This window comes from Meles meles, chromosome 12 (assembly GCF_922984935.1).
Source record: "Meles meles chromosome 12, mMelMel3.1 paternal haplotype, whole genome shotgun sequence".
Classification (NCBI taxonomy): Eukaryota; Metazoa; Chordata; class Mammalia; order Carnivora; family Mustelidae; genus Meles; species Meles meles.
In genome coordinates, this window is record NC_060077.1 from 2,866,155 (window position 1) to 2,893,408 (window position 27,254).

General features: G+C 48.5%; 2 protein-coding genes across 6 annotated transcripts in view; one reads left to right on the forward strand and one right to left on the reverse strand.

Moving 5' to 3' along the window:
- SART3 (spliceosome associated factor 3, U4/U6 recycling protein) overlaps nt 1-15,855 on the forward strand; it is a 38,605-nt gene extending 22,750 nt beyond the window's left edge. For 2 of the 3 annotated variants that reach the window (XM_046024491.1, XM_046024492.1), the window contains exons 9-19: nt 416-523; nt 952-1,029; nt 1,152-1,210; nt 2,156-2,265; nt 5,498-5,610; nt 7,136-7,212; nt 7,810-7,978; nt 10,380-10,834; nt 11,345-11,497; nt 12,346-12,536; nt 13,286-14,360. In XM_046024491.1, coding sequence (XP_045880447.1) covers nt 416-523; nt 952-1,029; nt 1,152-1,210; nt 2,156-2,265; nt 5,498-5,610; nt 7,136-7,212; nt 7,810-7,978; nt 10,380-10,834; nt 11,345-11,497; nt 12,346-12,536; nt 13,286-13,463 — 1,691 coding nt within the window. In that variant the 3' untranslated portion in view covers nt 13,464-14,360. Of the gene's footprint in view, nt 1-415; nt 524-951; nt 1,030-1,151; nt 1,211-2,155; nt 2,266-5,497; nt 5,611-7,135; nt 7,213-7,809; nt 7,979-10,379; nt 10,835-11,344; nt 11,498-12,345; nt 12,537-13,285; nt 14,361-15,723 lie in introns of those variants that run through there. The other variant, XR_006821012.1, reaches the window with a different exon arrangement.
- A 121-nt stretch (nt 15,856-15,976) lies between these two features.
- Nucleotides 15,977-21,612, reverse strand: FICD (FIC domain protein adenylyltransferase). Of its 3 annotated transcripts, none has more exons than XM_046024495.1 (3): nt 20,540-21,528; nt 19,713-20,065; nt 15,977-18,741 (listed from the first exon to the last, which is right to left on the reverse strand). In XM_046024495.1, the coding sequence occupies exons 2-3, from the start codon at nt 20,011-20,013 to the stop codon at nt 17,666-17,668; spliced, it is 1,377 nt and encodes a 458-aa protein (XP_045880451.1). In that variant the 5' UTR covers nt 20,014-20,065; nt 20,540-21,528; the 3' UTR covers nt 15,977-17,665. The 3 variants fall into 3 exon arrangements, with proteins under 3 accessions (XP_045880451.1, XP_045880452.1, XP_045880450.1); XM_046024496.1 differs by lacking the exon at nt 20,540-21,528 and adding an exon at nt 20,305-20,500; XM_046024494.1 differs by lacking the exon at nt 20,540-21,528 and adding an exon at nt 21,539-21,612 and having other exon boundaries at nt 15,979-18,741.
- Nucleotides 21,613-27,254: the final 5,642 nt, after the last annotated feature.

Sequence of the window (27,254 nt, forward strand, 5' to 3'; positions counted from 1 at the left end):
ATTAAATCCGCCTTCCCCTGGGTGTTATTTTTGGGACATAGGGTGTTAGTGACACAAAAGGCCCTAAGTAGGAGATAAACTGGTCATAAGCTTTTAACATGCTAACATTTCATTGTGATTTTCTGGGAAGTTGGAGTCTTTTCTCCAAACCCACTGACCTTGGAATTCTTTTAGTGCGGGGCATCTTGTGGAATATGCCCTTTCTAGAACAAAGTTCAAGTAAATCCTGGAGGCTCTTTTTTTTTTTTTTTTTTTTTTTTTAACATTTCTCTCTAGCTCATTTGACTTTGTTTCCCCCTGTCATTATTATGAAGTCATATAGTATTGGATAGTAGAGGTTTTTATAACAATCTTGGTAATTTATATTAACTTCTTTTTGAACTGGTAACAAATACTGGCTTATTCTTCATTCCAGTGACCTTTGAGAAAGCTTTGAGCGCTGGCTTCATTCAGGCCACTGATTATGTGGAGATTTGGCAGGCATACCTTGATTACCTGAGGAGAAGGGTTGATTTCAAACAAGGTATTTAAATTCACGTGTCAGATTCAGTTCCGAGTTTTTTCCTAGCTTGTCTTTCAGTGAGTTATCCCAGTTGCCCAGATACATCATGATGAGGCAAATGGTGTAGACCAGCCATTGACAACTGTTTTCCCCCAGAAATTTTCACTTCTTAAATCCTTAACTCCTGTTGTGAATTGTAAGGGAAGATACTTAGGGTCCTTATGTTCTGTACCGACTCCTGCCACCACTGTCCGTAATGTGCTATTCGTTCCACTGTTTTTCTCCCCAACCACATGATGAGGGCAGGACTGGCAATTTTCTTTCTGTGTCCCCAGCCTGATGCCAGGTGCATAGCAGGCTCCCAGGAGTTTCACTATAGAATTAAAAAAAAAAAGAAAGACATGGTGTGCGGTTTCTTGAAGCCAAACCTCTCTTGCAACTCCTGACAGATTCCAGTAAAGAGCTGGAAGAGCTGAGGTCTGCGTTCACTCGCGCCTTGGAGTATCTGAAACAGGAGGTGGAGGAGCGTAAGTGCAGCTTCACCCGCTCCTCCGCGCGGTTGTCTTTCCCCTTGGTGGGCGTGCCTTCTCCGGCAGAGGCTCTTTGTCTCTAAATTCTTCTCTAATTTTGGCTACTTCTCTTCTTAAAGGTTTTAATGAGAGCGGAGATCCAAGCTGCATGATCATGCAGAACTGGGCTAGGATCGAGGTAAGCATTTTTGACAGATGTGCCAGTGACATGCACGTGTGAAGGACACATGTGGAACGATGTGGCTGCCGTTGCGTCAGAATCCCCGGTGATGGTCTGGGGTCTGCAGGGATTTGTGCTCTGTGTCTAGCTTGATGCACATTCATCTGTATCTTAGAGAAAACACTAGCACTCGGGTAAGAAGTATGCCGCAAACGTCGGAATGTCCGGCGTCGACTCATGGACTTCTGTCCCCTCCCCTTGGTGTCTGGTTTGTGAGAGGATCCCGGGTGTGTACCGTCTGCCAGGCATTTTACTGTGTGCTGGTGAGATGAGGGGAGTCCTGCTCTGGGCTCCCAAGTCTTTGATCTCCTGTGGGAGACAGAAATTTGACAGATAATTAAGGGATATAATGAATTGAATGTTACTGTTGGACCAAGGACCCCAAGTGAGTAAGGTATGGATCAAGTCACAGAGTTGACTTGATCAAGTCACAGAGTTGGGAATTCTCATCCTGTTTTATTTTCTGAGGTAGTCAGGTGTCTGTCAGGTTCAGAGGGGTTCACTTGCCCAGGTCACTTAATAAAGGGCAGAGCTGGGACCTCCTCCTAGATCAGTCTTTCTTTTCTCCACATTGACACTCAGATTAAATGCTTGTAGTTAAGATTGATAAAAATAAAAAGTGACTAGCGCGTTCTATTTTAAGTACCTGTGGGCTCATGCTCCTTGTTCTCAAATAGACAGGCAAATAGGCAAACAGCTTGAGGCTTGTCACCTCTGAAAGCCTGAAGTGGTTGAGCTGGGCATGCCGCTATGGACACTGGCTGGGAAATACCCAGGGAGTCACGGAACACAGATTGTCAGTGAGGGGTTTTAAGACACGTCTGTTTGAGGCACGCTTTGTAATGGGTGCCAGTGTGCTAAGGTTTGCGTCTTTTCCTAATGGAGCCTGTTAATGCATTTTAGGCTCGACTGTGCAATAATATGCAGAAGGCTCGGGAACTCTGGGACAGCATCATGACCAAAGGGAATGCCAAGTATGCCAACATGTGGCTCGAGTATTACAACCTGGAAAGGTAATTGGCTTGGGGGCGGGGTTGGTGGTGCCTGTCAGGGGTAAGCTGTGTTCAGTTCTGTCTGACTCCTGCTGGCCTTGGCTTGCCCCTCACCACAGGGCCCTGGCCTCTGGCAGCCTGTCTTTGTTCGCGGCGCTGTGTGTACTGGGCGAGGCTAGGGAACTCAACCTGAAATTTTGTGTCTGGGCTTGTCAAACAACCATATGTTTCTTTCTGTTATTTTGGTTTTTGGATAGAAATATTTTATTTAACTTTTTGGGGAACTATTTTTTGTATTTGCTTTGTATGTAAAAGTGGAAAATATTAAAAAGCAAGGAGAAAAACCCCAAAATTAATCTAAAGTGGCAGACTCAGAGACATAACCCATTAGCTAATGCTTTGGGTATATTCTTTGAGATTTTTCCATGCTTAATTTTTTTTTTTCCTAAAGAAAATATAGTGACAGTGTACATGTTAGAAATCTCTAAAACTATTTTAAATAAATGTAACCAGTAATATTTATATCATGGGGAAGATGTAAAGAATATGACCAGCCTTTCTGTTCATTGTATCTTGAACATTGCATCTCAATAAATACATTTTCAGGGGTGCCTGGGTGGCTCAATGTGTTAAGCCTCTGCCTTCAGCTCAGATCATGATCTCGGGGTCCTGGGATCGAGCCCTACATCGGGCTCTCTGCTCAGCGGGGAGCCTGCTTCTCCCTCTCTCTCTGTCTGCCTCTTTGCATACTTGTGATCTCTCTCTCTAAAATAAATAAAACCTTTCTTTTAAAAAATTATTTACTTATTTTCATATACTTTTTTCTTTTTTGAGTGTTTTGGTTTTTTTCCCCAATTTAAAAAATAACACATGCTCAAATTTAAATGAAACATTTGCCAAACTATGTGGTAGAAAGTTTATTATCATCTCAGTCCTAGAGATGACCACTATTAACGCTTCTTGAAGGGGTGCCTGGGAGACTCAGTTGGTTAAGCATCTGCCTTTGACTCAGGTCAGGATCCCAGGGTCCTGGGCTCCCTGCTCTGCGGGGTGGGGCAGGGAGGTCTTCTGCTTCCTCTCCCTCTGCCTGCTGCTCCTCCTGCTTGTGCTCTTTCTCTCCGTCAAATAAAGTCTTTTTTTTTTTTTTTTTTTTTAAAGCTTCTTGAATACTCCTCTGCGTTAGCAGTTCTCAAATATTTTGGTCTCAGGACCCCTTATACTCTTAAAGTTTGAGAACCCTGAAAAGCTTTTGTTCATGTGAATCATATATATTTAACGTTACCAAATTAGAAATGCTGACAAATATTATTAAATATCAATATCAGCATATTAGAAAACTGAGAAATAAAAAGTTATTTGTCAAAAGAATAAATAGGTTACATTTAACATAAAGAATATATTTTTTATGAAAAATGTTTTCCAAACCCGAAAATAATTTAGGGAGAAAAGTGGCATGGTTTTGTTATCTTTGCAAGTGTCTTTAGTCTGGCTTGGAAGATAGCTGGATTCTGATGTCTGTTTCTACATTCACTGTTGTAAATTCTCATTGAAAATTTTGAGGAAAATTTGGCTTCATACGTGTAGGAGGTTAGAAGAAAGGGGTATTTCACCTTGCCAGATAATTGTGGATATTCTTTCATACTAGAGCAAAATTAGCAAGTGGGTCATTTCTTAAATAGTTGCGGTGTGGAATCTGAAACCATTTAACATTGAATTTCTCTGTACTTTCAATAGACCTTTACCCACACAAAATTCTGTGACAACCATTGTTCCATTTGGAGAATACTCATTCACTAAGTCATGTAGCTCTTCCCAGTATGAACACATTTCATCCTGCAGTGTTTAACAAATTACATTTGTTCATATCCTCAGTGATCTTAGAAAAGTTGTTTTGTTTTTTTTTAAAGATTTATTAGAGAATGTGCATACGCAAGCGTGAGGTGCAAAGGGAGAGTAAGAAAGAGAATCTCAGGCTGACTCCCCACGGAGCGCGGAGCCTGACTGAGGTGGGGGTGGGGGGCTTGATCCCACGACTCCAAGATCCTGACCTGAGCTGAAGCCAAGAGTCAGACGCTCAACCGACTGAGCCACCCAGGTAGGTGCCCTAATAGAAAAGTCTTTTAAAGTAGGAAGCTGTCATACTCAAAGTGGCAGATACAGATCTTCCAAAATTCTGATTTTCACTTAAAAGCTGCCATTTTATCATGGCAACAAATATGGCCAGGGGTTTTCCTTGAAGTGACAGACTTCCTTCATTAATTTTCAAAAATGTCTGCCAAATACTCAGGTCTACCTAACCACTGTTTTTGTCGCTGAGCTATTTTCTCAAGTAAAAATGGTGTTCCATGGAAACACAAACTAGTACAGCTTACACCCCAAACAGAAAGATAGGCTTTTCTTTGTGACGACCATTGTACTTTGGTGTGCAGAAAAAGTGCTTTATATGTACACATAAAGCACATCTCCTTCTGTCACACAAAATGTGAGAAGTACGTGCGCAGCCTCGGTTTGTGCCAGGGGCCGCCGGAGCTTTTGCACCATCAGCGCAGATGTCAACACGGTGACAAAGTCAGTGTTCAATAATGAAGTAGTTTGACTTTGCAGATCGCCTGAAAGGGTCTTATGAGACCTTTAGGGATACATGGATCCTACTTTGAGAACTGCTGGTGTAATTTTTTTTTTCCAGTATTCTAATATATATTTATAATTTTTATGTGTATTTTTAAGTTTTTTTTAAATAGAAATGGGAACATAGTGTTCATAACTGTTGTGTAATTACTGTGATGAGCAGTGTATCCTTCCATGTGTGCATCAGAATGTGTAACTCTGGGCATGAAATTTGACCGTCCTCTGGATTGGTGCTTCTCCCCTTGGATAGGATGGCCTTCTAGAATTTCTCCAAGTTACCAAGTTAGTGTTGCATTCTTGGATTCCCCCACCTGTGTTGCAGGTGCCAGTGCTATAAAGGCTGGACACCCGGTCTCAGACTACTGTCCCAGGTGCATTTTCTAATAGCATCTCCTTGCTAATGGAAAGAGTAACTTAGAAGAAAGACTTAGTTTTGACTGGAGAAAAGAGGAGAAGGAGAAAACATTTTAAGTGGCGCAGTACAAAGAGCTGTGTATAATTTTGGAAGCCAAAGTCGCCGCAGAGCTTCTGATCTTGTGACACTACCCGTGAGAAGATGGCCCCTCCCTTTGCATGCCTTCTGCTTTGTGTCCTGGTGGCTGCAACAGTTTGTTTTCTGTCCTAGGGCACACGGTGACACCCAGCACTGTCGGAAAGCCCTGCACCGGGCAGTCCAGTGCACCAGTGACTACCCAGAGCACGTCTGTGAAGTGTTGCTCACCATGGAGAGGACAGAAGGTGGGGACCCTCAGCTCTCTGATGCTGGCTTGGCATCTGTCCCATCCGCCCTCTTGTCTTAAGACTATAGTCTATGAGGACAGACTGTGTACAGTATAGCCACTCAAGTGGCGCTCTGTGATTAGACTGTCACGGGAGCCCATGTCCCCTTGCCCTCTCCTCAGAGTCTCCGAATGCAAGGAGGGCTCTCATGTTCCTGTGCGGGGTCCTCTTGGTTCTTTGTGGTGGATGCTGTTCTGTCTGCTCGATAGGTACCAGTAGCGCCCTTCCCTTGCTCCCAGTCATGACAGAATGTCTCCAGACTTGTTGTCTGGGGGTCCAGATTGCCGTAGCTGAGAATCTGCTGTAGCACAGTGTCATGGACACCAAAGGCACGCTGAGAGGCAGAGGGTTAAACACGGACTTTGGTCATGTTGCGTCCCTTATAAAGTTTGGAACCTCGGTATTAAGTTCTCAGTAGGGAAATAGTGAATTTATCCATAGGCATTGATCTAGATTTTGGGTTTGAACTTCTCAGAACTAGAAGAAAAACACCCACGTAACAACAGCAAATTAAAAAACACCCCATGGGTGCCTGGGTTGCTCAGTGGGTTAAAGCCTCTGCCTTCGGCTCAGGTCATGATCCCAGGGTCCTGGGATTGAGCCCCACATTGGGCTCTCTGCTCAGCAGGGAGCGTGTTCCCCCCGCTCCCCCCCCCCCCGCCGCCTGCCTCTCTGCCTACTTGTGATCTCTGTTTGTCAAATAAATAAATAAAACCTTAAAAAAAACCCCAACATTTATCATTTGAGCAGCTTTTAAAACCCTTCAGTCTTCTTATACATGTCATGTCTTGTACCTTTTACATGAGAATGTCTTCATAATCTTAGCTAATGAGAATAACATCATATTCTGGTTTTCAGGTCATTAAAAAAGGATTTTTTTCTAAGATTAGAGGGAGAATGCGAGCACACGGGGAACACGCTTGAGTGGAGGGCGTGGGGAGGGGCAGAGGGAGATACACAGGGCTCAATCCCAGAACCCTGAGATCATGACCTGAGGTGAAATCAGGAGTTGGCTGCTCCACTGACTGAGCCACCCAGGTGCCCCAGGAGAGGGGATGTTTTAAATATACCTAGAGGGGGGTGCTCGGGTGGCTTAGTTGGTTAGAAGTCTGCCGTCTGCCTTCTGCTCAGGTCATGATCCTGGAGTCCTGGGATCAAGCCCCACATTCTCCCTGCTCAGCAGGGAGTTTGCTTTTCCCACTCACTCTGTTCCTCTCCCTCCCTCTGCTCATGCTTTGTCTCTTCTTTCTCTCTCAGATAAATAAAATGTTAAAAAAAAAACCAAAACACCACATCTGGAAGAACTGTTCAAATTCTAAAAAGTTCAAGCCCACAGTAAGGAAATCTGGAAGTGGGAACAAGCTCTACAGTTCTTATTCCTCATGGGAGAGATCTCTTGTGGTGGTGGGGAATTAAGAAAATTTTCTATTATTCTATCCTTTAAAATTCTAAAACGTGACGGTTTGCTTCTGTTTCTGTCAAGGTACCCTAGAAGATTGGGATATAGCTGTTCAGAAAACCGAAACTCGACTAGCTCGTGTTAATGAGCAGAGAATTAAGGTAACGATGCTATTCAAGTCTCGAAGCTCAGCTAGCTACTTTGCGGGTGGTATGAATGTTTGTCAGAACCTCTGAGGTCTTCCTAAGAAGTATCTTTTCCTCAGGGAATATTCGTGAAATACTTGAATCAGTGTATGTAAGCCTGTCTTTTATCATTTACTTGGTTTGGCTTAGAATTTTAGCCCTGACAATGAAAACGTTATATAGTTGGGGAGTTCAGGACGTAAAGTTTACTGGGATATAGATGGAAAAGTTAAGAGTGGAGCCTCAATCAGCCCTGTGAATGGAAGGTAAACACATCCAAATTAATTAGAGCCCCAGTTTTATACTTTGTTTTCTTTCTTTTGGTAATTCCTGGGGATGTTGCAGAACATTCTGTAGATAGGAGGTACGGAATCCTAAGAAGACTGAATAAGCCCTGGCAGGGAAAGTTGTGAGCATGCCGTCCTCTTCTTCCTCTTCCTCATGACCTCTGCTTTCTCTGGGGTAGCAAATTTCCACTCCCTGCATCCCCTTTCCTCACTGCTCGTCATGGGCCCATAGAGTTCCTGCAGTCGCTGCGTCCTAGTGATGCGTCCAATGTTCCCATCTTCCCAGGCTGCAGAGAAGGAAGCAGCCTTCGCCCAGCAAGAAGAAGAAAAGGCCGAACAGCGGAAGAAGGCACGGGCCGAGAAGAAAGCATTGAAAAAGAAGAAAAAGACCAGAGGCGCAGATAAGCACAAAGCAGAAGAGGATGATGAGAAGGAGTGGGGAGATGATGAAGAAGGTAGGGCTTTCTGGAAATGTTATTTGGGAAAATCTCTAACTTCCAGAGCAGTTACAAACACTGTACAGAGAACTTCTGTCTTGAACCAGCCTTGAATAAGTTGCTCACACAGTGCCCTGTCTCCCTTCCTTTCTCTGCCTGTCATCCACGTGGGCGGCGTCCTCCCCCTGCTCAGGTTCCCTGCCATCCGCCTAGCACTGCCCTGTAGCTGCTCGCACCCATCCACCCGGGCTCCTCTCCGTCCACAGTGCCATTGCCTGCTCCACCTGCCTCCTGTGTGGTGCCCCTTCACCCTGCTCAAGCTCCCACAGCCTGGCTGTCCCTGCCTTTCATCCACTCAGGTTCCAGCATCCCACACTGCAGCCTGCGCACACACCTGCCTTGCTCAGCACACCAGGTGGTTTTGACTTGGTGGAGTTTCCAGCTGGGGCTTCTCTCCCCTCTGCCATTTGAGGGGTGGGCAGGTGTGGGTTAGGAACATCCGGCAAGGGAAAGCATTATTTGTGGACATTCAAGGACTGCAGGTGTTTTCCTAGTACAAAGGTGTCAGCCAGAGGGGCCGTTCTTATGCACCTTGAAATGACCATGGCTGGGTAGCTCACTAGTCTTCAGGGCTGCAGGGGAAGGCAGATGGGGTTTTTTTTGTTTCTTTAAAAACTTATTTATTTATTTACTTGACGGGGGGAGGGGAGAGAGAGAGAGAGATATCACAAGTAGGCAGGGAGGCAGGCAGACAGAGGGGGAAGCAGGCTCCCTGCTGAGCAGAGAGCCCGATGTGGGGCTCGATCCCAGGACTCCGGGATCATGACCTGAGCTGAAGGCAGAGGCGTAACCCACTGAGCCACCCAGGTGCCCCATGGGGAAGGCAGATGTGATGTGTGACTGCAGTGGCGTATGATCAGGATCATGGGAGAGGACAGCCTGGATTACTGGTGGAGGCCAAAGGAGGCTCTGATGGGTCAGCTCCCTGCAGGAAAGACTTCATGCACCTCAGCGTCTGGAGGTGGGAGTGGGTGACTGTCAAGCGCAAAGGAAAGGAGGGGTAAGCCAGACAGAGCGCCACTGTCAGCAATGCACGGGGCACAGAACACCCTGGAATTGTCCCTGAGCAGCAAATGAGTTTGTTAGAGCCCTGGTGCGTGCTGAGGGCTGTGTGCTGGGGTAGGTGAGACTGGGGTAGCCGGTGGTGTGCACTGGTTAGACTTCATTAGGAAAGCAGTGGGGAATTGAGGGAAAGATCTGGAAGTGGGGCCAATGCAGCTGGCTTTCAGTACTAACCCTCTGCAGGCCGTGGGGCAGATGGGTTGGTGTAGAATGTTATTCAGCTCTGCTGAAGGACACAAGACAACAGTGAACGTAGAGGAATTACAGTACTTTGCAGGGTGTGGCCTGTGGAGTGCATAGTCAGAGTTACCTAGGTGCCTGTTTAAATGCAGTCCCCAGGGGCGCCTGGGGGTTCAGTTGGTTACGTGTCCCAACTGTTGGTTTCAGCCCAGGTCATGAACTCAGGGTTACAGGATTGAGCCCCATGTTGGGGTCCTTGCTCAGTGCAGAGTCTGCTTGAGGTGCTTTCCCTCTCCCTCTGCCTCTCCCCTGCTCACATACCTGCACATGCTTTCTCTTGCTGTCTCAAATAAGTAATTAAAATGTTAAAAAACAAACAAACAAAAAAACCCCTTAAGTGCCCAGGCTCCATCCCTCTCCTGCTACCCCAGGCTTTCTAGGAGAGCAGTACTAGAATTTGCCATCTGAACTTTGAGACCTGCTGACCTTTTATGCAATTGACCCTTGAACCTTGGGGCTTAGGGTGCTGACCGCCTACTCAGTCAAAAATCCATGTTTAGCCCTGTTTACCTTTTGATTCTCCAGACACTTAACTGCTGATAGCCTACTTTGACTGGGAGCCTTAGCAGGATAATGTAAACAAACAGTTGACTCACACATTTTATATGTTTTTATGTGTTCTGTACGGTAGGCTTATAGTAAGGCTAGAGTCAAGGAAACACTGTTGCGAAAATCACAAGGAAGAGAAAATACAGATTGTATTTATCCAAAACAGTCCGCATGTAAGTGCACCTGTGCAGTTCAAGCCTGTGTCGTTCAGGGGTCCACCGTGGAATAAGAGTGGATAGCTAGCTGGGACTTGTGTTACTGCCTCCCTTGATTTAGTCCACGTACATCAGTGTACCCGGGGCCCAGAAAGGGAGAGGACGAGCTGAGTGGGCAAGGCAGGATTCGACAGAGGGCGTGGTGCGTGCTGGGCTCAGAGACGGGAATGGGCATGTCCCGTGCAGCCGTGCAGGCCTGCTGTCCGCACTGGGGGGAGGGCGCACATCGAGCCCCTCACCAAGGAGAATCAGCGGTTCATCCACATTGCTGCTTTTCTTCCTTTGCCCTGTAGAGCAGCCTTCCAAACGCAGGAAGGTGGAGAACAGCACTTCTCTAGCCGGGGAAGCACAGGACCTAGAGGCAGAAACAGGCCTCTTCGGGAAGAGTGCGCCTGTAGATGTCGACCCCCCCTCCAAGCAGAAGGAGAGGGCGGCTGCCCTGAAGAGGGACGTGCCCAAGGTGCCCCATGACAGCAGCAAGGACAGCATCACCGTCTTCGTCAGCAACCTGCCCTACAGCCTGGGCGAGCCAGACGTGAAGCTCCGGCCGCTCTTTGAGGCTTGTGGGGAGGTGGCGGAGATCCGCCCCATCTTCAGCAACCGGGGTGATTTCCGAGGCTACTGCTATGTGGAGTTTAAAGAGGAGAAGTCCGCCCTGCAGGCGCTGCAATTGGACCGGAAGACTGTGGAAGGGAGGCCGATGTTTGTTTCCCCCTGTGTGGATAAGAGCAAAAATCCCGATTTCAAGGTGGGTCTGCAGAAAACACCTTCCCTTTTGGGTTGCGGTCGATCGACTGAACGCTCTTTGCCTCACGCAGCTAACATTTAGAACTTATATGGAATACCTATGGTCTTTTAAGAGCTAGACGTTAACCAGGGTCTTCTCACAGCTTGGTCAGTTCGAGCTCATGCTAGTTGACAAATGATAAGAAAATTAGGAATTGTAATGATGGCTACTTGCCACTGAATGTTGCAAAGTGGCAAGGGCTGTGTGGAGTATTTACTATTAACCTTGTCGGATCCTCACCCCTACTCAGAATAGCGGCTTTCATTCCTGCCACGTGTCCGGGGAGGGAGTGGGGACTTTGAGAGCTTAAGTTACCTGACCAGAGTGACCCCATTAATAGTTCGCAGCAGCCAGAGTCAGCTCTGGTCTCTGATTGGGGCGAAGCCTGTGGCCACGTCTGGTACCGGCTACAGTATTGTGCACTGGGTTGGGCCGTGGGAGTTTGACTCTTTCCTTCCCTTCTTCCTGTAGGTGTTCAGGTATAGCACTGCCCTGGAGAAACACAAGCTGTTTGTCTCGGGCCTGCCTTTTTCCTGCACCAAAGAGGAACTAGAAGAAATCTGTAAGGCTCATGGCACTGTGAAGGACATCAGGCTGGTTACCAACCGGGCAGGGAAACCGAAGGTCAGCGTCTGCGCAGACGGTGTTAGCTTCCCGAGGCTTGGGCATACCTACTTGCCCATCTGTTCGGATTACTAGGTTCTAAGTGGGTTGCTCGTTTGCTGAGAAACAGACAAGTTAACAATAGGGACACTTGGCTCTACTTGCATTTGGAGTCAGATTAGCCTGTTTCTAGCTAATTATACTGAAAAGAGCAGGGCATTGGGGTAAGAAAACTTCCCATGAATAACGGGCCACAGTGCAGACCCCTGGCTGGGTGTGCCCTCCTGCCCAACTCGCCTCTTCACCAGGCCTGCCGGCACCTCCTCCAGGCCAAGACCCCATCCCGTCTGCCCACTGGCTTCCCTCAGCGTCCTGTGACATCTTCTCATGCCATATTCTGACTAGTTGTTTAGGCATGAGTTTGAGTTGCCTGTCTTTCCCCAGCCCTCTGGGCTGCTGGAGAGGTGAAGAGCATGAAGTAAGGAGCAGCCAAGGCCCAGACATGAGAACTCATCCTGTGTCCAACCGCCTCATTCATTTGCTCTTGCTGGATTTATACTGGTCTGTCTGTCCCTCCCTCCCTCTTGTTCCTTTTTAATTTTTTTTATATTTTCCTTTTTTTTTTTTTTTTTTTTTGCTGGAGCAAGCACAAGGTACGCCGACCTCACGAAGGTTATCTGAAGTTACAGTCAGTTGCAGAAACAGGGAGGAAGAGTAGGGTCATTGTGTAAACCTATAGACAAAGGATGGTAGTGGAGAAGGGAACCTGATGTCGGGGTGCCTGCCCAGTACTGGCTTCTGGACTGAGGCAGGAAGTTGCGTCCTGGCTCACCTGCACCTGATCTGACTCTGGATCTTGCCTCTTTCAGGGCCTGGCCTATGTGGAGTATGAAAATGAGTCCCAGGCATCACAGGCTGTACTGAAGATGGACGGCATGACTATCAAAGAGAATGTCATCAAAGTGGCCATCAGCAATCCCCCCCAGAGGAAGGTTCCAGAGAAGCCAGAGGCAAGGAAAACTCCAGGTGGTGCCATGGTGCCGCGGCAGATTTATGGAGCGTAAGTGTGTGCATGTTCCCTGCATGAGGTTGGCCCTGGCCAGCACTACAGTGGATTTGTTTCCTGCCGGTACAGCGACCTGGGGCGGGAAGCCAGGGCCTGCTGCTCTGCGGATGCTCACTGCCATTCCCCAGAGCGGGTCCACTCAGAGCTCAAACCCGGAAGTGGAACCCTTCCTGGTGTTTGCCAGTTTACAGGTGTGGTTTATTTGAGGTCATTTGGTTTCTAGGCAGTGATTATTTTAGTCTCCTTTGGTGGTAGAATCCCTATGTGTGGATTCTGAACCTGACAGCCGTGTGCTTGCTGCGGTAATCTGCACTCTGGCTGTAACCAGAGAAGATCTGGCTTTTCACCTGGTTGGAAGGAGACAGCGAAATCGTGAGGCAGTTTGGTGAGGTCTGAAAGAGGATAGCGTTTTTTATCTAGCCTACATGTGACTGTTGCACAGGGTTGGTCTTTCCCCAAATTGTGAAAAAGGCGGTTAAACTGGTTTTTGCCTGTTAGTCAAAGTTACGGAGGCTAGGAATCATCTTCCTTCTCTGGTTTTTACTCTTCATCTCTTAACTTGGTACTTTACACGCTCTGAGAAACTTCTCTACTACTAATAAACTATAGAAGTGAGCCCAGAAACTATGGTCTTCACTTTGTAACTTTGGGTGATTCAAGGCCATCCTTGCTTATTTTTGCAAATGAAGCAGGAACCACGAGTGATTGCTTTGCAAGAATACATCCAGTGTTTGTTCTTCCAGGCGAGGGAAGGGGAGAACCCAGCTCTCCCTGCTGCCTCGTGCCCTGCAGCGCCCAAGTGTGACAGTCGCCCAGGCGGAGAACGGCCCTGCTCCGCAGCCAGCGGTCACCACCTCAGCAGCCACCGAGGCACCCAAGATGTCCAATGCCGATTTTGCCAAGTTGCTTCTGAGAAAGTGAACGGGACTCTGGAGAAGGGAAATGCCTTACTGCACGCTGGCCAGGAAGAGCAGCCAGCACCCAGCTGTACTCTGGGTATGGAAGGGCCCGGGGCAGCACCCCTCCTGTGTATTTTCCTCGGGGTTAGACAGAAAGGGATGAGGGTGTCCAAGGAAAGAGGCTTGAAGTGCTCCCTCATATTGAGGGCAAGGGGAGGAAAGTGATCACTCCATGGGTTGGGCCCAGTGTGTAGTTTCTTAAGCTATTTTTGTGTCTTACAGAGTGAGAAACAAGTGAAACTCAACACACCATTTTGAGACCTACTTGTCCAAACGTTTTTGGCCGGCTCTGGCCCCCTTTTATAAGACACTTCTCTTAACAGCCTGCACAGCTCATGTGCCCGTCACTCTTTTAATTTTAAAAGACAAAATGGCAGATGCTAGTAATTCACCAGAATGGCCTATTTTAGTAAAGGGGTGGTGGGGATTGGGGAAGTCACATAAAAAACATTTGGTGGATTTTTGTTTGGGGGGGGGGTTGTGCGTTTTTATATTATGTATTTGTAAATGACACATCAGCCCACTGTTTTATGTTTCCTGAAAGCAAAATATTTGTGACCTTTGTTTTATATGGATGGGAGCTTTGTGTGCCACCTGCTCTGGACCATTTTCTTTGCCTAGTGATTAGTGAACTGTGTTCTTTGTCTAAATACTGAGTTTCAGCCCTTTGGTTTTGTTTAAATACCACGTCAAGTGCAAACTTAAATTCTCCCCACTTAGCTTTGTTTATTAAACTGAAGTTCTCTTCAACGCTTCTTGCTGAATGGTACTCAGATGTGCATTCAAACATGGTTGGATCTTGACATGGGTGCACTTGCTTTACTTAACAGATGTGTAAATAGAACTTTCGTAAGTCAGATCCCGTTGTCGCTTTGATTTAAATCATTTCAGTTGTTCTGGGTCTTCAGTTTTAAACTTGACTTTCCTGCATTTTGGCCCTTCAGTTTCTAGGGTTTTCTTTCTTTCTTTCTTTACTTTTTATCTTTCATCTCTTATTAAATATTTATTGCTTTAAAAGCCATGTTGCCAGTTCAGTAGGGAAATGAACTTTTTTATAAAGACACTCTGGGAGAAATCAGGAAATGCTTTCATGCATGCTAGAAATCAACCCACTTTATCTGGTTTTTAAGTTTTTGTACATCAGCCTTTACTACTTTAAAAAAAAATTTTTTTTTTTTAGATTTTTATTTATTTATTTGACAGAGAGAGATCACAAGTAGGCAGAGAGGCAGGCAGAGAGAGAGAAGAGGAAGCAGGCTCCCTGCTGAGCAGAGAGCCCGATGCGGGGCTCGATCCCAGGACCCTGAGATCATGACCTGAGCCAAAGGCAGAAGCTTAACCCACTGAGCCACCCAGGCGGCCCACCTTTACTACATTTTAATGGGAAATTGGAAGTGTCATCCAGAAGTGTTGACAGAAGAGCAAAAGGAACTCTAGTGCCCATCCTTGAGCTTCAGCATCCGTCTAGCACAGGGTCCTTCATCTCTGCCGCACTGCCCTCCCTGTTACGTTGAAGGCTGTGTCAGACATCACAGCACCCCACCCCCCCGCCTGCCAGCCCTATCAACCAGGGACTACAGCAAGTGCCTCCAAGAGATTAGGCCCTACAGGCCATGGTTTTGTCATTACTCCTAGAAACATGAGCAGTAATGCCTTAAGGTCCTCAACTATCCAAATTCCTAGTTTCCTGTTTTATAAGTGCATCCCCCCACCTACCTTGGGAAGTTAGGGTAGGTTGATAAACTCTGAAGTCTTTTAATCTGACAGGGCCCCTCCACCTTGTCTCTCCTTTTCACAAAACATTTTTTGTTAGGTGTTAGATGTGAATTAAATTCATAATGGCCAGAAGAACGTGTGCTGTGACCCTGGTCCCTCCTGTGTTCCTTGGAATGGGCACCAACCCCCCCGCCCCCCAATCCCTCACCCTCACCCCATGGAAGCTTGTTGGTGGGGTGAGCGGATGGGGGACACGCAGGGCCTGCAACCGAGGAGCCCTGAGTATCTCCTCCCTAGTCCAGGCTGACATGGCTTCACTCCCGCTGCTGCCCATTCACTGTTCTGCTCTCTTGCTGTTGGCCTGTCTTTGGCCCTCACTTCATGCTCTCTTGTGTCAGCACAGGCTTATTACAGAATTGAACCCACTCAGACTTGGGCTCAGGGTGTGGACGGTCCGAGAAACGAACTGTCAGGAACATGTGAGTGGGTTTATGTGTTCTCCCCAGGAAATCAAGAACTGATGGTAAAGAGAAGCACGAAACACCATTTGCGTTACTGGCGTGTTAGCGGAAGACCAGTGCTTCAGACCTGCCGGTGCAGGTAGGTGGCATCCCCCCACAGTTCCGTCTCCTCTGCCGGTCGAGACGGGCGCCTCGTACCACAGTACAAACGGGGCTTGATGTTCCGAGAGGATTCCTCCTTCATCCTTGTGACAGACGGGAACACTGCCTGAATAAGACAGCAGGGTCACAGGCCTTTACATAATAAAATACTTTATTAGAGTCAGTAATCTGTTAAAATGACCTCCTCTGCAACAGAGCTAAAGTGCACGATTCTCTCTGTGACAAAGCATATACTTCTGTTAGGCTTTCTCGGCGCGCTTCTAAAACCCAGAGGATAGGAGAGTTCAGGTTGCCGAGAGACCTTATGGCAGCATACGAGTATGAAAATACTTTTCATAAAGGTCTGAATATCCCTTGGGGCCACTTCACACAGCTTTTTCTTAATCGTTCGGAAAGCTACTCTGTGCCTATTACACAGTTAAGTAACTATAGAAACACCTGCCACCTCAGAAGAGTGACCCCCTTGCTGTCAGGGTGTGACTTCCCAAGTCAGGGGCCACACTTTGCATGTGTTCACCACATTCTGACACCGACCCAGGGCATGACAGCGTGCTCTGCCGCTGTGGCCATTTGGAGTCTGAGCAGCGCAGCAGCAGCCATTTCGGCCCCTGGGCCAGCATGCTACTGGTAGAGAGGAGGCTTCTGCCATAGAATGAAGACTTGGAAACTTGGCCGTGTTACATGGGACATTTTATCATTTTACGGGTTGCTAGAAAAATAAGGCCACTCCAAGGCAATCTCTTCAGCTTCCCCTAGGGGACACGGGACAGTACCAGGGCTGGGGGAGGTGGGCGCAGAGCCAGTAAGTGGGGAAGACTGCGTGACAACAGGGACACCTCCTAGCTGGGTGAAAGGTTTTTCTTGGTTTGCTAGCAGCTCCCTCTAATTCGTTACCGAAAAGGCTTATTTGGTGTTGATGTGGCAGCTGTTTTCTCAGATGTGTTCTCGAATATCTACACGAGGTGTTCTACTGAAGGGTCGGTGAGGGCAGACTTGGCTACTCTTGCAATACCTAATCTGTGCTAGGATTCAGTTGCGTGACAAGCCCAGAGGACTTGTAGACTAAAACGTCTGGTCTGAGTTGCTGCAAACGAAGTGCAAGAAACATTTTATACACAGAGAAAACCTAACCGGCCACTCCACTATTCTTAATTAGAAAAATAGTCTTGATGAGGGAACATAACAGCCTCTGGTATTAGAGTCTGCGAACTAACTAGGTAGGACTCAAGGAACTCCTTGAAATGAGCAAGGTATCTAACTAGAAATGTTGTCAACATTGTTTATTTCATATCTCCAAAGTTTGCTCTACCAGTGAGAATTAGTCACAACGCCCAACTCTTTGTAGAAGCAAGCTTTCAGTCATTTCTCAAAACCGGGACCAGGTTCTCCCCAAGAGTGCTGACCTCTCAGGTCAAGTCATAGGGCACTTGGAGGAGTTTCTCCTATGGCTTCTGGACCTCCTTCCATACTTCTGGCCTCTCCCCACTTGAGTGCAAATTCTGCTCCAGAACCTGTGTTCTGGTCACACACAAAGCACTGATGCCCCCAAAGCCTCCTTCGGGCCACCAGTGCAGACAACAGACACCACACAACATTTACTAGACCCACAGAAGAAAATAAATAATAACTTGGGCTGAATTGTAAGTCACCTTAGAGATAAGGCTTAAGCTTAATAATTTAGGTTTTCTTTTTCTGAACTGAACCATCTGGAGGTAAAGAAAGTTCTTTTTCTGTCTCCTGCTTCAGGAGACAAGTAGGTTTCTAGAAATGGTAAGGTTTCCCCTGCCTTGGGACATCCCTTGTCACCCAGGGAGGATTTCCAGGGTTAGGGCTTCACAGGCAGGGTCTCCTTAAACCCGGAGTGGTTGGGTTTGGCTTCAGGTAGTGCCACCGGGTACTCCGTTGTGGCAAAGAGCAGGGTGTCCAGAGTGGTCTCCGTACACTTGGCAATGAAGCGGATGAATGGCCTCACGTCACCTTCATTGGCGACCTCCAGTACGTGGTAGTACTCCGACCTCTGCTCCTTGCGGATGGTGATGGGCGGGTAGCCCGCCTGCATCAGTATGAGGTTCATCAGCAGGCGTGAGGTCCTTCCGTTGCCGTCGATGAAAGGGTGGATGTAAACCAGTTTATAATGGGCCAAGGCCGCAAACTCCACTGGGTGCAGATTCATGGCGTCCTCGGAGTTGAGCCATTGGATGAACTCCTGCATCTGCTTTTCCACATCTTGAGGATGGGGAGGGATGTGGTGTCCCACGAGAACCTGTGTTGTCCGAAACCTGCCAGCTTCCACCGGATCCACGTAACCCAGCACCCGTCTATGAATCTCCAGCACGTCGCTGATGGTGACAGACCCGATGCGGGAGACTAGTGTTGTGTTGATGTACGTCATGGCTGCGTGCATGCCAATGACCTCGTTCTGCTCCTCCAGGCTTTTCCCCGGCACAGCGTAGCGGGTCTCCAGGATGTGCCTGATTTCTGAGAGGGTGAGGGTGTTGCCCTCGATCGCAACCGTATGGTAGATGTGATGGTAGTAAGTTTCCTCCATGACCCGGCGCAGTGCGGAGTTGCCCTTGGGGATGGACATGACCTTCTTCACTTTGCTGTCGATGATGCTAAAATACCTCTGGTCGATCTCCTCGACCAGCGGCAGCGTCCGGTCCCGGTTGACCAGCGCTTTCTCATGGTATGGAGAGATGGTCAACGCTCTGGTGTATAAGTAATCCGCCTGGATGATGTCCTTATCCTCTTCTGAAAAGATGCCAAACTCGTTGAGCGCATCCACGAAGTCCGGGTCCATTTTGAGGGCGTGTAGGAAGAGCTTGTGGGCCTTTCCCCGCTTGCCTTGGCGTTTCATCTCCAGGGCTTGGTTCAGAGCTGCTTTGGCTTCCAACTTACCAGCTAGAAAAGAGCCAGAGAAGCATTGGCAGAGAGGGTGGGGGGTGGGAAAAGAATGTTCAGGGGAGCTGTCCCCTGTGCTGGGCCTTCAGGGGGCTCATTCTAGCCCCTTGCTCACCGTTCCACGCTACACATATTGATCCATTTGTGCCCCGCAGCTGGTCTTTGTGTGTCCCCAAAGCCGTTCTCTGCCCTAGGAGATACCGCCTGGATTCCCTGGCCCCCTGCTTTGTGAGTGCTGCAGTGAGTGGCTGTGGCTACAGCTCCTGTTAGGTGGCTCTCCTGTATTCTCCACTCTCTGCTGTCCTGTGTCAGTCCTGGTGATGCTGGCCCTGGCCCCTGGCCTCTCAGGCCTAGGCTGTTAACAGCTCCCCCTGATGCTAGGCTCTGGAGGTTTCCCCATCTCTGGGCTGTTCTTCAAATCTTTTAACCCAGTGGTTCTCAACCAGGGGTGATTTTGCCCCTCTCGGGGACAGCTGGCAGTGTATGAAGACTTGTTGGGTTGTCACAGTTTGGGGGGGTGCTACTGGCATCCAGTGGGCAGAGCCCAGAGAGCCTGCTCAGTAGCCTGCAATGCACCCCAGAGGACAGTGTGGAGGGAGAGAAACTGCTCTAGATCTAGCCCTCCCATCATCAGCCCTCCACCTGCTGTGTGTCCGCCACACACGGGACTGCTTTTCCTCACATCCTCAGGCTCTCTCACCCTCTGGTCGCCGCCTGGTTGTACTTGCCCCTCATGCCTTTTCCTGTTTACAGTGGGGTCTCAGCTCAGGCATCCCCTCCAGGGAGCCCACCTGGTGTGCTCCCCCGTCTCCCCATCACCGCTGGTGACACTTGTTATTTTAGCCAGCTATCCATTTGTGTAGGCTGGGAGCTCGGGGCAGACTTGTTCGCCGAGTACCCTGTACCCTGCAGGCACTCCACACAGCTATCCAGTTAAGAAGTGGTGAGGAGTGGTGTCCAGTCTGCCTTACCTGGAGAGGCCTTGGTCTTGACCGCCAGCAATGCCGGGTCCCTGGAGGTGACCGTGAGTTCTGTGGATGGTCTGCTGCACTTGGTGACGGCATGCTGCACCCTGTCCAGCTTGCTCCGGAGCAGGTAGAAGCCCTTGAGCACGGTTAGACACTGCTCTTCTAAGGCCCCCAGTGGCAGCAGCAGTGCCAGCAGAGACCCCAGCACCATGCTCAGCAGCATAACCCACAGGAAGCGGCCCCAGACGGAGACCCATTTTGGTTCAGTCACTGCCATCACTGAAGCCATCGGCATGAGTGTCATCTGGACTCAGGGGTGGGCCCCCTGCACATATTCAGTTGCCCGAGAACAAGATCTGCAGGGAACCAAGAGTTGTAGGTGAGGCAGGGGAAGCGGGCACGATCCAGGTAAGTTTCTGAATTCAGAGGGGGCTTGGAGGCTCCCACACCTCCTATTTCACTATGACCAGGGGTTGGGGCAAGGCAGGAAGTGGATATAAATGTGAAGGGGCCAGCCTGGAGGACAGGTGCCCTTCCAGGGCCCCGTGACTCTGAAAAATAATGCCATGGCACTCAACATTTACTGAGCACTTACTATGTGCCAGGCCCTGGGCCAAGCATTAAGGACCTCATAGTATCTCTTGCAATCTTCAACAGGAGCTGATGGCCACAGTCATCCCACTTCTCCACATGAGGAAACAGGCTCAGAGAGATGAAGCCCCTTGCCCAAAGTCACCCAGTGAGTAAGTGACAGCCTTAGGACTTGAATTCAGGAAACCATGGCTCTGAAGTCCCCTCCCTTGACCACAGGTCTCTGACCACACACATACCCAGATTGGCCAAAGCAGTCCTGAGGTCTAGTCTTTGATACGCACAGCTGTTTGGTGGCCTGATTTGCTGCCTCGTGGTGGCCGTCAATTCATGCCCACATCCTGGTATTAGCTACAGTGCTGCTCCCCTCTCTAGCCTGCCTTCCTGACCTGTCCAGAAAGGATCTCACCTAGAGCTTGGGCAGTACAAGCATCTCAGAAGGAACTCAAGCTGTGGGCCGGAGTGGGTGACCACTCACCCCCCCACAGGACAGTGGGCATGTGCTTTGGGCTGGCAGCGGGAGTGGAGGGGTCAGGTATGCAAGCACCATTATGCTAACAATAAGCATTTATTGGGCAACTATGGTGTACTGAGCACTAAGCTGAGTGCTAGCCATGCATTATCTCAAACATAAACACCTTACGAAGGAAAGCTACCCCCAACTCCATTTTACAGACAAGAGAAACTAAAGCAGAGTAAGTCAATCTCTAGAAGGCCACGGTAGTAAACAGAAGCGCCAGGAATGAATGGCATCCCCAGTACATCTGGGAAGAGCACCCAGGTCTTAGCCTCTGTTTCCAACCAGGACCCATGCACCCCTGCTCCAGCCTGCTCCTGGTGCTGGGCCTCCAAGACCCAGAAATGACTGATTAGGTTTCTGATCGCCCAGGGCTTGGAGTCTAATGAGGGAGCCTGGCTCGTTGATACACCTGAAATGGCCCGGTCTGCGCTCTAACCGGGGTACGCTGGGCGTGCTGTCGGGTTTTGGAAGAGGGTATGGGTCACTGCTTCGTCCAGGTGCTCTGAGAGGGCTGGGGTTCTCCAGGGACCCGGGTCTGCGCGGGGGAGGCAGGAGATAAGAACATCTCACCCCTCACTACTCTAGGAAGGGGGAAACTGAGGCCCAGAGGGGTGAAGTGGCTGGACTTAGGTCCCTCTGAATTCCGCCCAGGCCTCACTTCCCGCTGCCCCCTGCCCAGCTTGCCCATTCCGAGCCCCTGGGGCTCGCCCCCTCCTACCGCGCGCTGCTGCCCGACCCCTGCGGCCGCCTTCCAAGCGCTCAGAGGCTCCGCAGCCACCGGCTCCCAGGCCCCGCTCCGCCGCCAGCCCTCTGGCCCCGCCCCCGGCGACTTGCAATTGGTCGGCCCGCCATCCTCGTCGCGACCGATTGGTTTACCCGACTTGTCCCGCTTCGCACTTCCGGGTTCTAGCCCCTGTGTCTGCTTCCCCGGGAAAGACGCGCCGTGGGTCACCCCCATTGGCTGGCTCCTGTGTTGGTCTCGTGCACTCAGCAGCCAATAGGTAGCCATAGGGGCGGGGCTGGGCGACAGGCGGGAGTAGCGGGTGGAAAACCCACGGGGCGGTATGGGGGTACGATAGGTTCCGCGACCGGAAACTCGCAATTCCACCTGCTGTGAAGTGCTGTTCTTCTGCTCACTGTGCGGGGCCGCTCTCCTGGGCCTCCGTTTCCTTAGGTGGAAAATGAGGAGGATCCGCACCCTTTTTGTCTGACTTCCGAGCTCCTGTTCTTAGTCTCCACCCTGGGATACCGGGCTTGCCCCTCTTTGTCACCTCTCTTTCCCTTTTTCTCCCAAACTTTTAAATTTGTATCCACTCGAGAAGGAACTGGCTGGTTTATTTAGCTTCTCAGGATCTGCAGAAGGCCTGACTTTTCAAGATCTGACCTCCTCCACGACACACATTGCCCATGGGAGCCCCTATCAGGCAGTGGTTGTGGGTGTCACACTGAAGCCACACAGCCCTGGGTTCTAATACCAGCTCTGCCACTTGGAAACAGAGTTACATTCAGCAAGTGACTTGATTTCACTGGTCTCGTCTGCTTTTCTGTAAAAGGGGGACAGTGTGGTGACACTCCCTCCTCATAGTTTAGTGTGACGGGGAAGTGAGATCCTACATGTCTGGCACAAAGCAAACATTTGATAAGTATCTGCTGTTGCAGTTATTCCTAGAGAAGACATAAAGTCATTGCTGTTTTGTTATTCACAGAAGAAACCGTCAGAGCTGCAGGTGGCTCCAGTCCCTGGGGAGTGACTCCATGTCTTCTCATAGGTCTCAGTCTGCTTCCAGTTTAGGCAAGTGTGCTGTCGTAAAACACCATGGGAGCCGGGGTGGGGGTCAGTGCAAAGTGAAGGACCAAACAACTTTGGCCCTTGCTGGTTGTGCTTCCTGTTTATATCTGTAACCATTCCCCATTCCCCCAGCTCCCAGCCCTTGGCATGGAAATTGGCATCTAGTAAATGCTCGAGAAATTTTGTTGACTCAAATAAATACCCAAAGCAAGACAAACCATGTCGTTTTTAAGAAACAAAATCCGGATAGTGGTTATTTCTGGGGCTTCTTGTTTCTGTTTTTTAAACAAAGAAGTCCAACATTGTTCTCTTGAAGTCTTGTGAGTTTTGCTTCTGATGGCCCAAGCAGTAGTGTTGTAAAAACTTTCCCCAGGAGCGCCTGGGTGGCTCAGTGGGTTAAAGCCTCTGCCTTCGGCTCAGGTCATGATCTCAGGGTCCTGGGATCGAGCCCCGCATCGGGCTCTCTGCTCCGCGGGGAGCCTGCTTCCTCCTCTCTCTCTGCCTACTTGTGATCTCTCTGTCAAATAAATAAAATCTTAAAAAAAAAAAAAAAAAAACTTTCCCCAGAGGATGGCCTGCTATGCAACCAGCTAGTTATGGGGGATGGTTGGTGGAGTAGACAGAATTGAAGCTCAGGGGTCCAGCCAGTAGGTGTTCAGTTGCAGGGTGTATCTCTTATTAGCTGTGTGTCCTGGAGCAGGTCACTTACCCACTGAACTGGGTATCCTGGACTTGTGGACTTCTACCCCTCCCAGGCATAAGGTGATGTCATCATCTGCTTATAAAGGCACTTGGTTGGCACTCTGGTGCACTTGGGTGGCTCAGTCAGTTAAGGATCTACTTTCGGCTCGTATCACGATCCCAGGGTCCTGGGATCAAGCCCTGTGGCAGGCTCCCTGCTCTCCCGCTCCCTCTGCCCCTCACCCCTGCTTGTGCTCGCTCGCTGTCTCTGTCTCTCAAGTAAGTAAAATCTTTAAAAAAAAAAGAAAAAATTAAAAACCGTAAAGGCACCATCCACTTTCCACGTTCCGAGGTGCCAGCGTCGCCTCTTCAATGAACTTAGAAAGATGTGTAGCAAACCCAGAAGCTACACAAGAACCATGGATGAGTAAAATTGCCTGCGCATGAGACAACAGGGGGAGGTGGGGAGTGTGGAGAAGGTGAGAGTACCTGCCTTATCCAAAGGGGGCAGCAGCTTCTCAGCTCTAGCCTACATTTATTGTGTAAAAAATGTATTAAGTCCAGAAGTTGACAGATTTTCTAATTTTTCAAAAGAGATGTAAGGCCTAGATTTTTAAGCAAACTCTCCAGATTTTCAAACAGTTGGTATGTCTGCCCACTGGCTACGGAGGGCTGCCAGACCGTAATCCCCGTTGTAGGCTTTTAAAGTGGGCCGGAGATGGTGGCTGGTGGAACACAGGAAGGAGCGTCACAGAGGCCTCTCGGCACATGAGTGCACCACTGCCTGTGACCACTAGAGGGTAGTAATTTCATGGGCATCACTTCCCCCATCCAATCTCTTTGTCAGGAGACCCCACTCAATTTTCTTGACTGCCTTCAGCCGCACTGAATGCACAAAATAGGGTCCCTGAAGCAAGATTCAAAAGTTGGCTTGCTCCACCTTAAGCATTCCGTTGGGTGGAAATGGCCTCCTTGCGGCCTACGGAGGAGTTCTCTAAAAGCTTACCTTGACACTTGACAAATGCAAAACAAAACAGAACAAAACAAACCCTTATGCATCTTTAAGAAACAGCAGTCAAGCACTTCTTGGAGGCAGAATGGGATTCTGTTGCTTAGGAAGCACAAAACTCCCCAAATGGAGGCTATATTGCCTTGAAATGGCTCCAGAATGACTCAACTTCATTTAAAAGAGAATGCACAATACTGGTTCCCCCTTCCCCCGACCCCTCCACCCCTCCTCTCAACTCCCAGCCTGCTTGGACTTTTTTTTCCTCTCCTAACTTAGAGCTGCTGCCCAAGAGCAACCCCGCCAACCCAACGCCAGCAGCCCTTCTCCCTGTCCACTGACACTTCAGTTTGCATACCCAGTGGGTCAGGCCCAGTGCCTGGGGCATCCCCAAGAGGCAGGGTTTGGGGGAACACCCTGTAGGTGTCCTTGGGCCCATGGCTCCTGCTCTGGATTCAGGATGATCTCAGACAGGCCAAGCGTTGCTTTCAGAGCCAATCACTTGGGGAAGTGATGCTTCTTTCTTTCAATAAATTAAACATAACTCTTTTCTTGTTAAATAGCCAAAATAACCAACTACTTTATTTCCTTTTTTTTTTTTTAATTGAAGTGTAGTTGACATAAAATATCATACTAGGTTCGGGCATATGACATAGTGATGTGACAATTCTGTACCTCGCTCAGTGCTCACCGCGAAGAGTACAGCTACTGTCCATCACCGTACAGGGTTTTTACAACCACTTTATTTCCTAAAAGCAAAATGGGATCACAGATAGAATAGAAGCAAAATGGGGTCACAAACAATAATAAGAAAAAAACTCCCAAGGGCAGTTGTACTAGGTATTTTTTATGCATGTCTACTTTTAAATTATGAAGTATTTCAGACATCCAGGAGGCATAAATAATAAAATGGGTACCTATGTGCCAAGTTTCCAGTTTAAGAAATACCATATTGGGGCGCCTGGGTGGCTCAGATGGTTAAGCGGCTGCCTTCGGCTCAGGTCATGATCCCAGGGTCCTAGGATCAAGTCCTTCATCGGGCTCCCTGCTTAGTGGGGAGCCTGCTTCTCCCTCTCCCTCTATCTCTCCCCCTGCTTGTGCTCTCTCTGTCTCTCTCTCAAATGAATAAATAAATCTTTAAAAAGGAAAAAAAAAGGACTAGAAATGATCCAAATACCTATCAATAGGTAATGGGAAATCGTAAGTGGAATACAACATAGCAATCAACAGTTGCTAAACTCAAACTAACTGTATCAACATTAATATAAATCTCTACAATATAATGCTAAACCAAAAAAATGCAAGAGGATACACAATGTATATATAACATGTAAAAGCATGCAGAATATTGCTATATATTATTTTATAATATATATGGATAATATGGATAATAAATATGGTTAAAAACAAGAGGCCATGTATGGATATCATAAGCAACAAATTCAAGACGGTGATTGTCTCTGGGAGGGAGGGAAGGGGGAAGTGACGCGGGAGAGGCCTCATGCCCAGGGCTTCAGAGCATTGGTAATATGATATATTTCTTTTTTTTTTTTTAAGACTTACTTATTTGCTTATTTTAGAGACAGAGGGAAAGAGTGGGAGGCGCAGAGGGAGAGGGAGAGAGAATCTCAAGCAGACTCCATGGTAAGTGTGGAGCTCCATCCCACGACCCCAAGATCATGACCTAAGCCAAATCAGGTCCTTTTCTGTTACAAACACATGGTAGTGAAATTCTTGTATGATTTTTTGGGCATATGTGTGGAAGTTTCTCTAGGGCAGAGTTTCTCAAAGAATGAATCACCTAGGGAGATTTTTTTTAAAAATCCATACCTGGGCCTGCTCTAGACCAATAAAGTCCTCCAACCTTTGTGACCCTCCTGTATCTTGACTATAAGTGGAAATAATTGTACCTGTCCCATGATCTCATTATTGGTAGTGGTAACAACCACTTAGTAGGCACTTACTGTATACTAAGTAATTGATGTGTATTGTTTTACTGGATTTTTGTAACAATACCATGAAGTAGAGATCATTAAACCCACTTTACAGAAGGGGAAACAGGCTTAGTGAAGTTCAGTGATTAGCCTGAGTCACACAGCAAGCAAGTGGCAGAGCCAGGGTTCACAACCAGTATTCCTAACTCGAAACTTACAGTTTTAACTACGCTCAGACCCTATGATTTCAGGGCTGGTGGGCTATGTGTTAGCTCTTCAATTTTACATATAGAGAAACTGAAGTGGTTAGAGGGCAAGGGCAGAGCCCGGACACAAATCCAAGTCTGCAGACTCACAGTTCATCAACACATCACTTTCTTTTGTAAAAGGATGGGGAAGGGTATGAGGAGCAAGGAGGGGAAAATCTTTTTTTTTTTTTTTTAATTGTATTTATTTGTCAGAGAGAGAGAGCACAAGCAGGGGGAGCAGCAGCCAGAGGGAGAAGCAGACTCCCCGCTGAGCAAGGATCCTGATGTGGGACTTGATCCCAGGAACCTGAGATCCTGGGCCAAGCTGAACTGAACCACCCAGGTGTCCCAAGAGGGAAAACCTTTTCTTCTCAAGACCATCTTCTCAACCATCTTTTCTTCTCAAGACAATTTCTGACCATCCTAGTGGCTGCTGGACCTACTCTGAATCAGTTATCCACTGCTGTGTAACAAATAGTGCCCCAAATTAGCAGCCTAACACAATAACACAAGTGTATTTTATTTTATGTACTTTGTGTGTGACAAGGCTCCAGGAGCAGCTTAGTCGGATGGTTTAGGCTAAGGATCACTCTTAAGATTGTGTCGCCATCTTGGCTGGGACTGCCGTCACCTGAAGGCTTGACTGGGCTGAGGAGCCGTTTCCAAGGTGGCTTGCTTCAGCAGCTGGCAGGTTGGTGCTGGCTCCTGGGCAGGGGCTTCAGTTTTTCTCCACGTGGGTAACTCCATGCGGGCTGTCTGGGTGCCCTCCCAACATG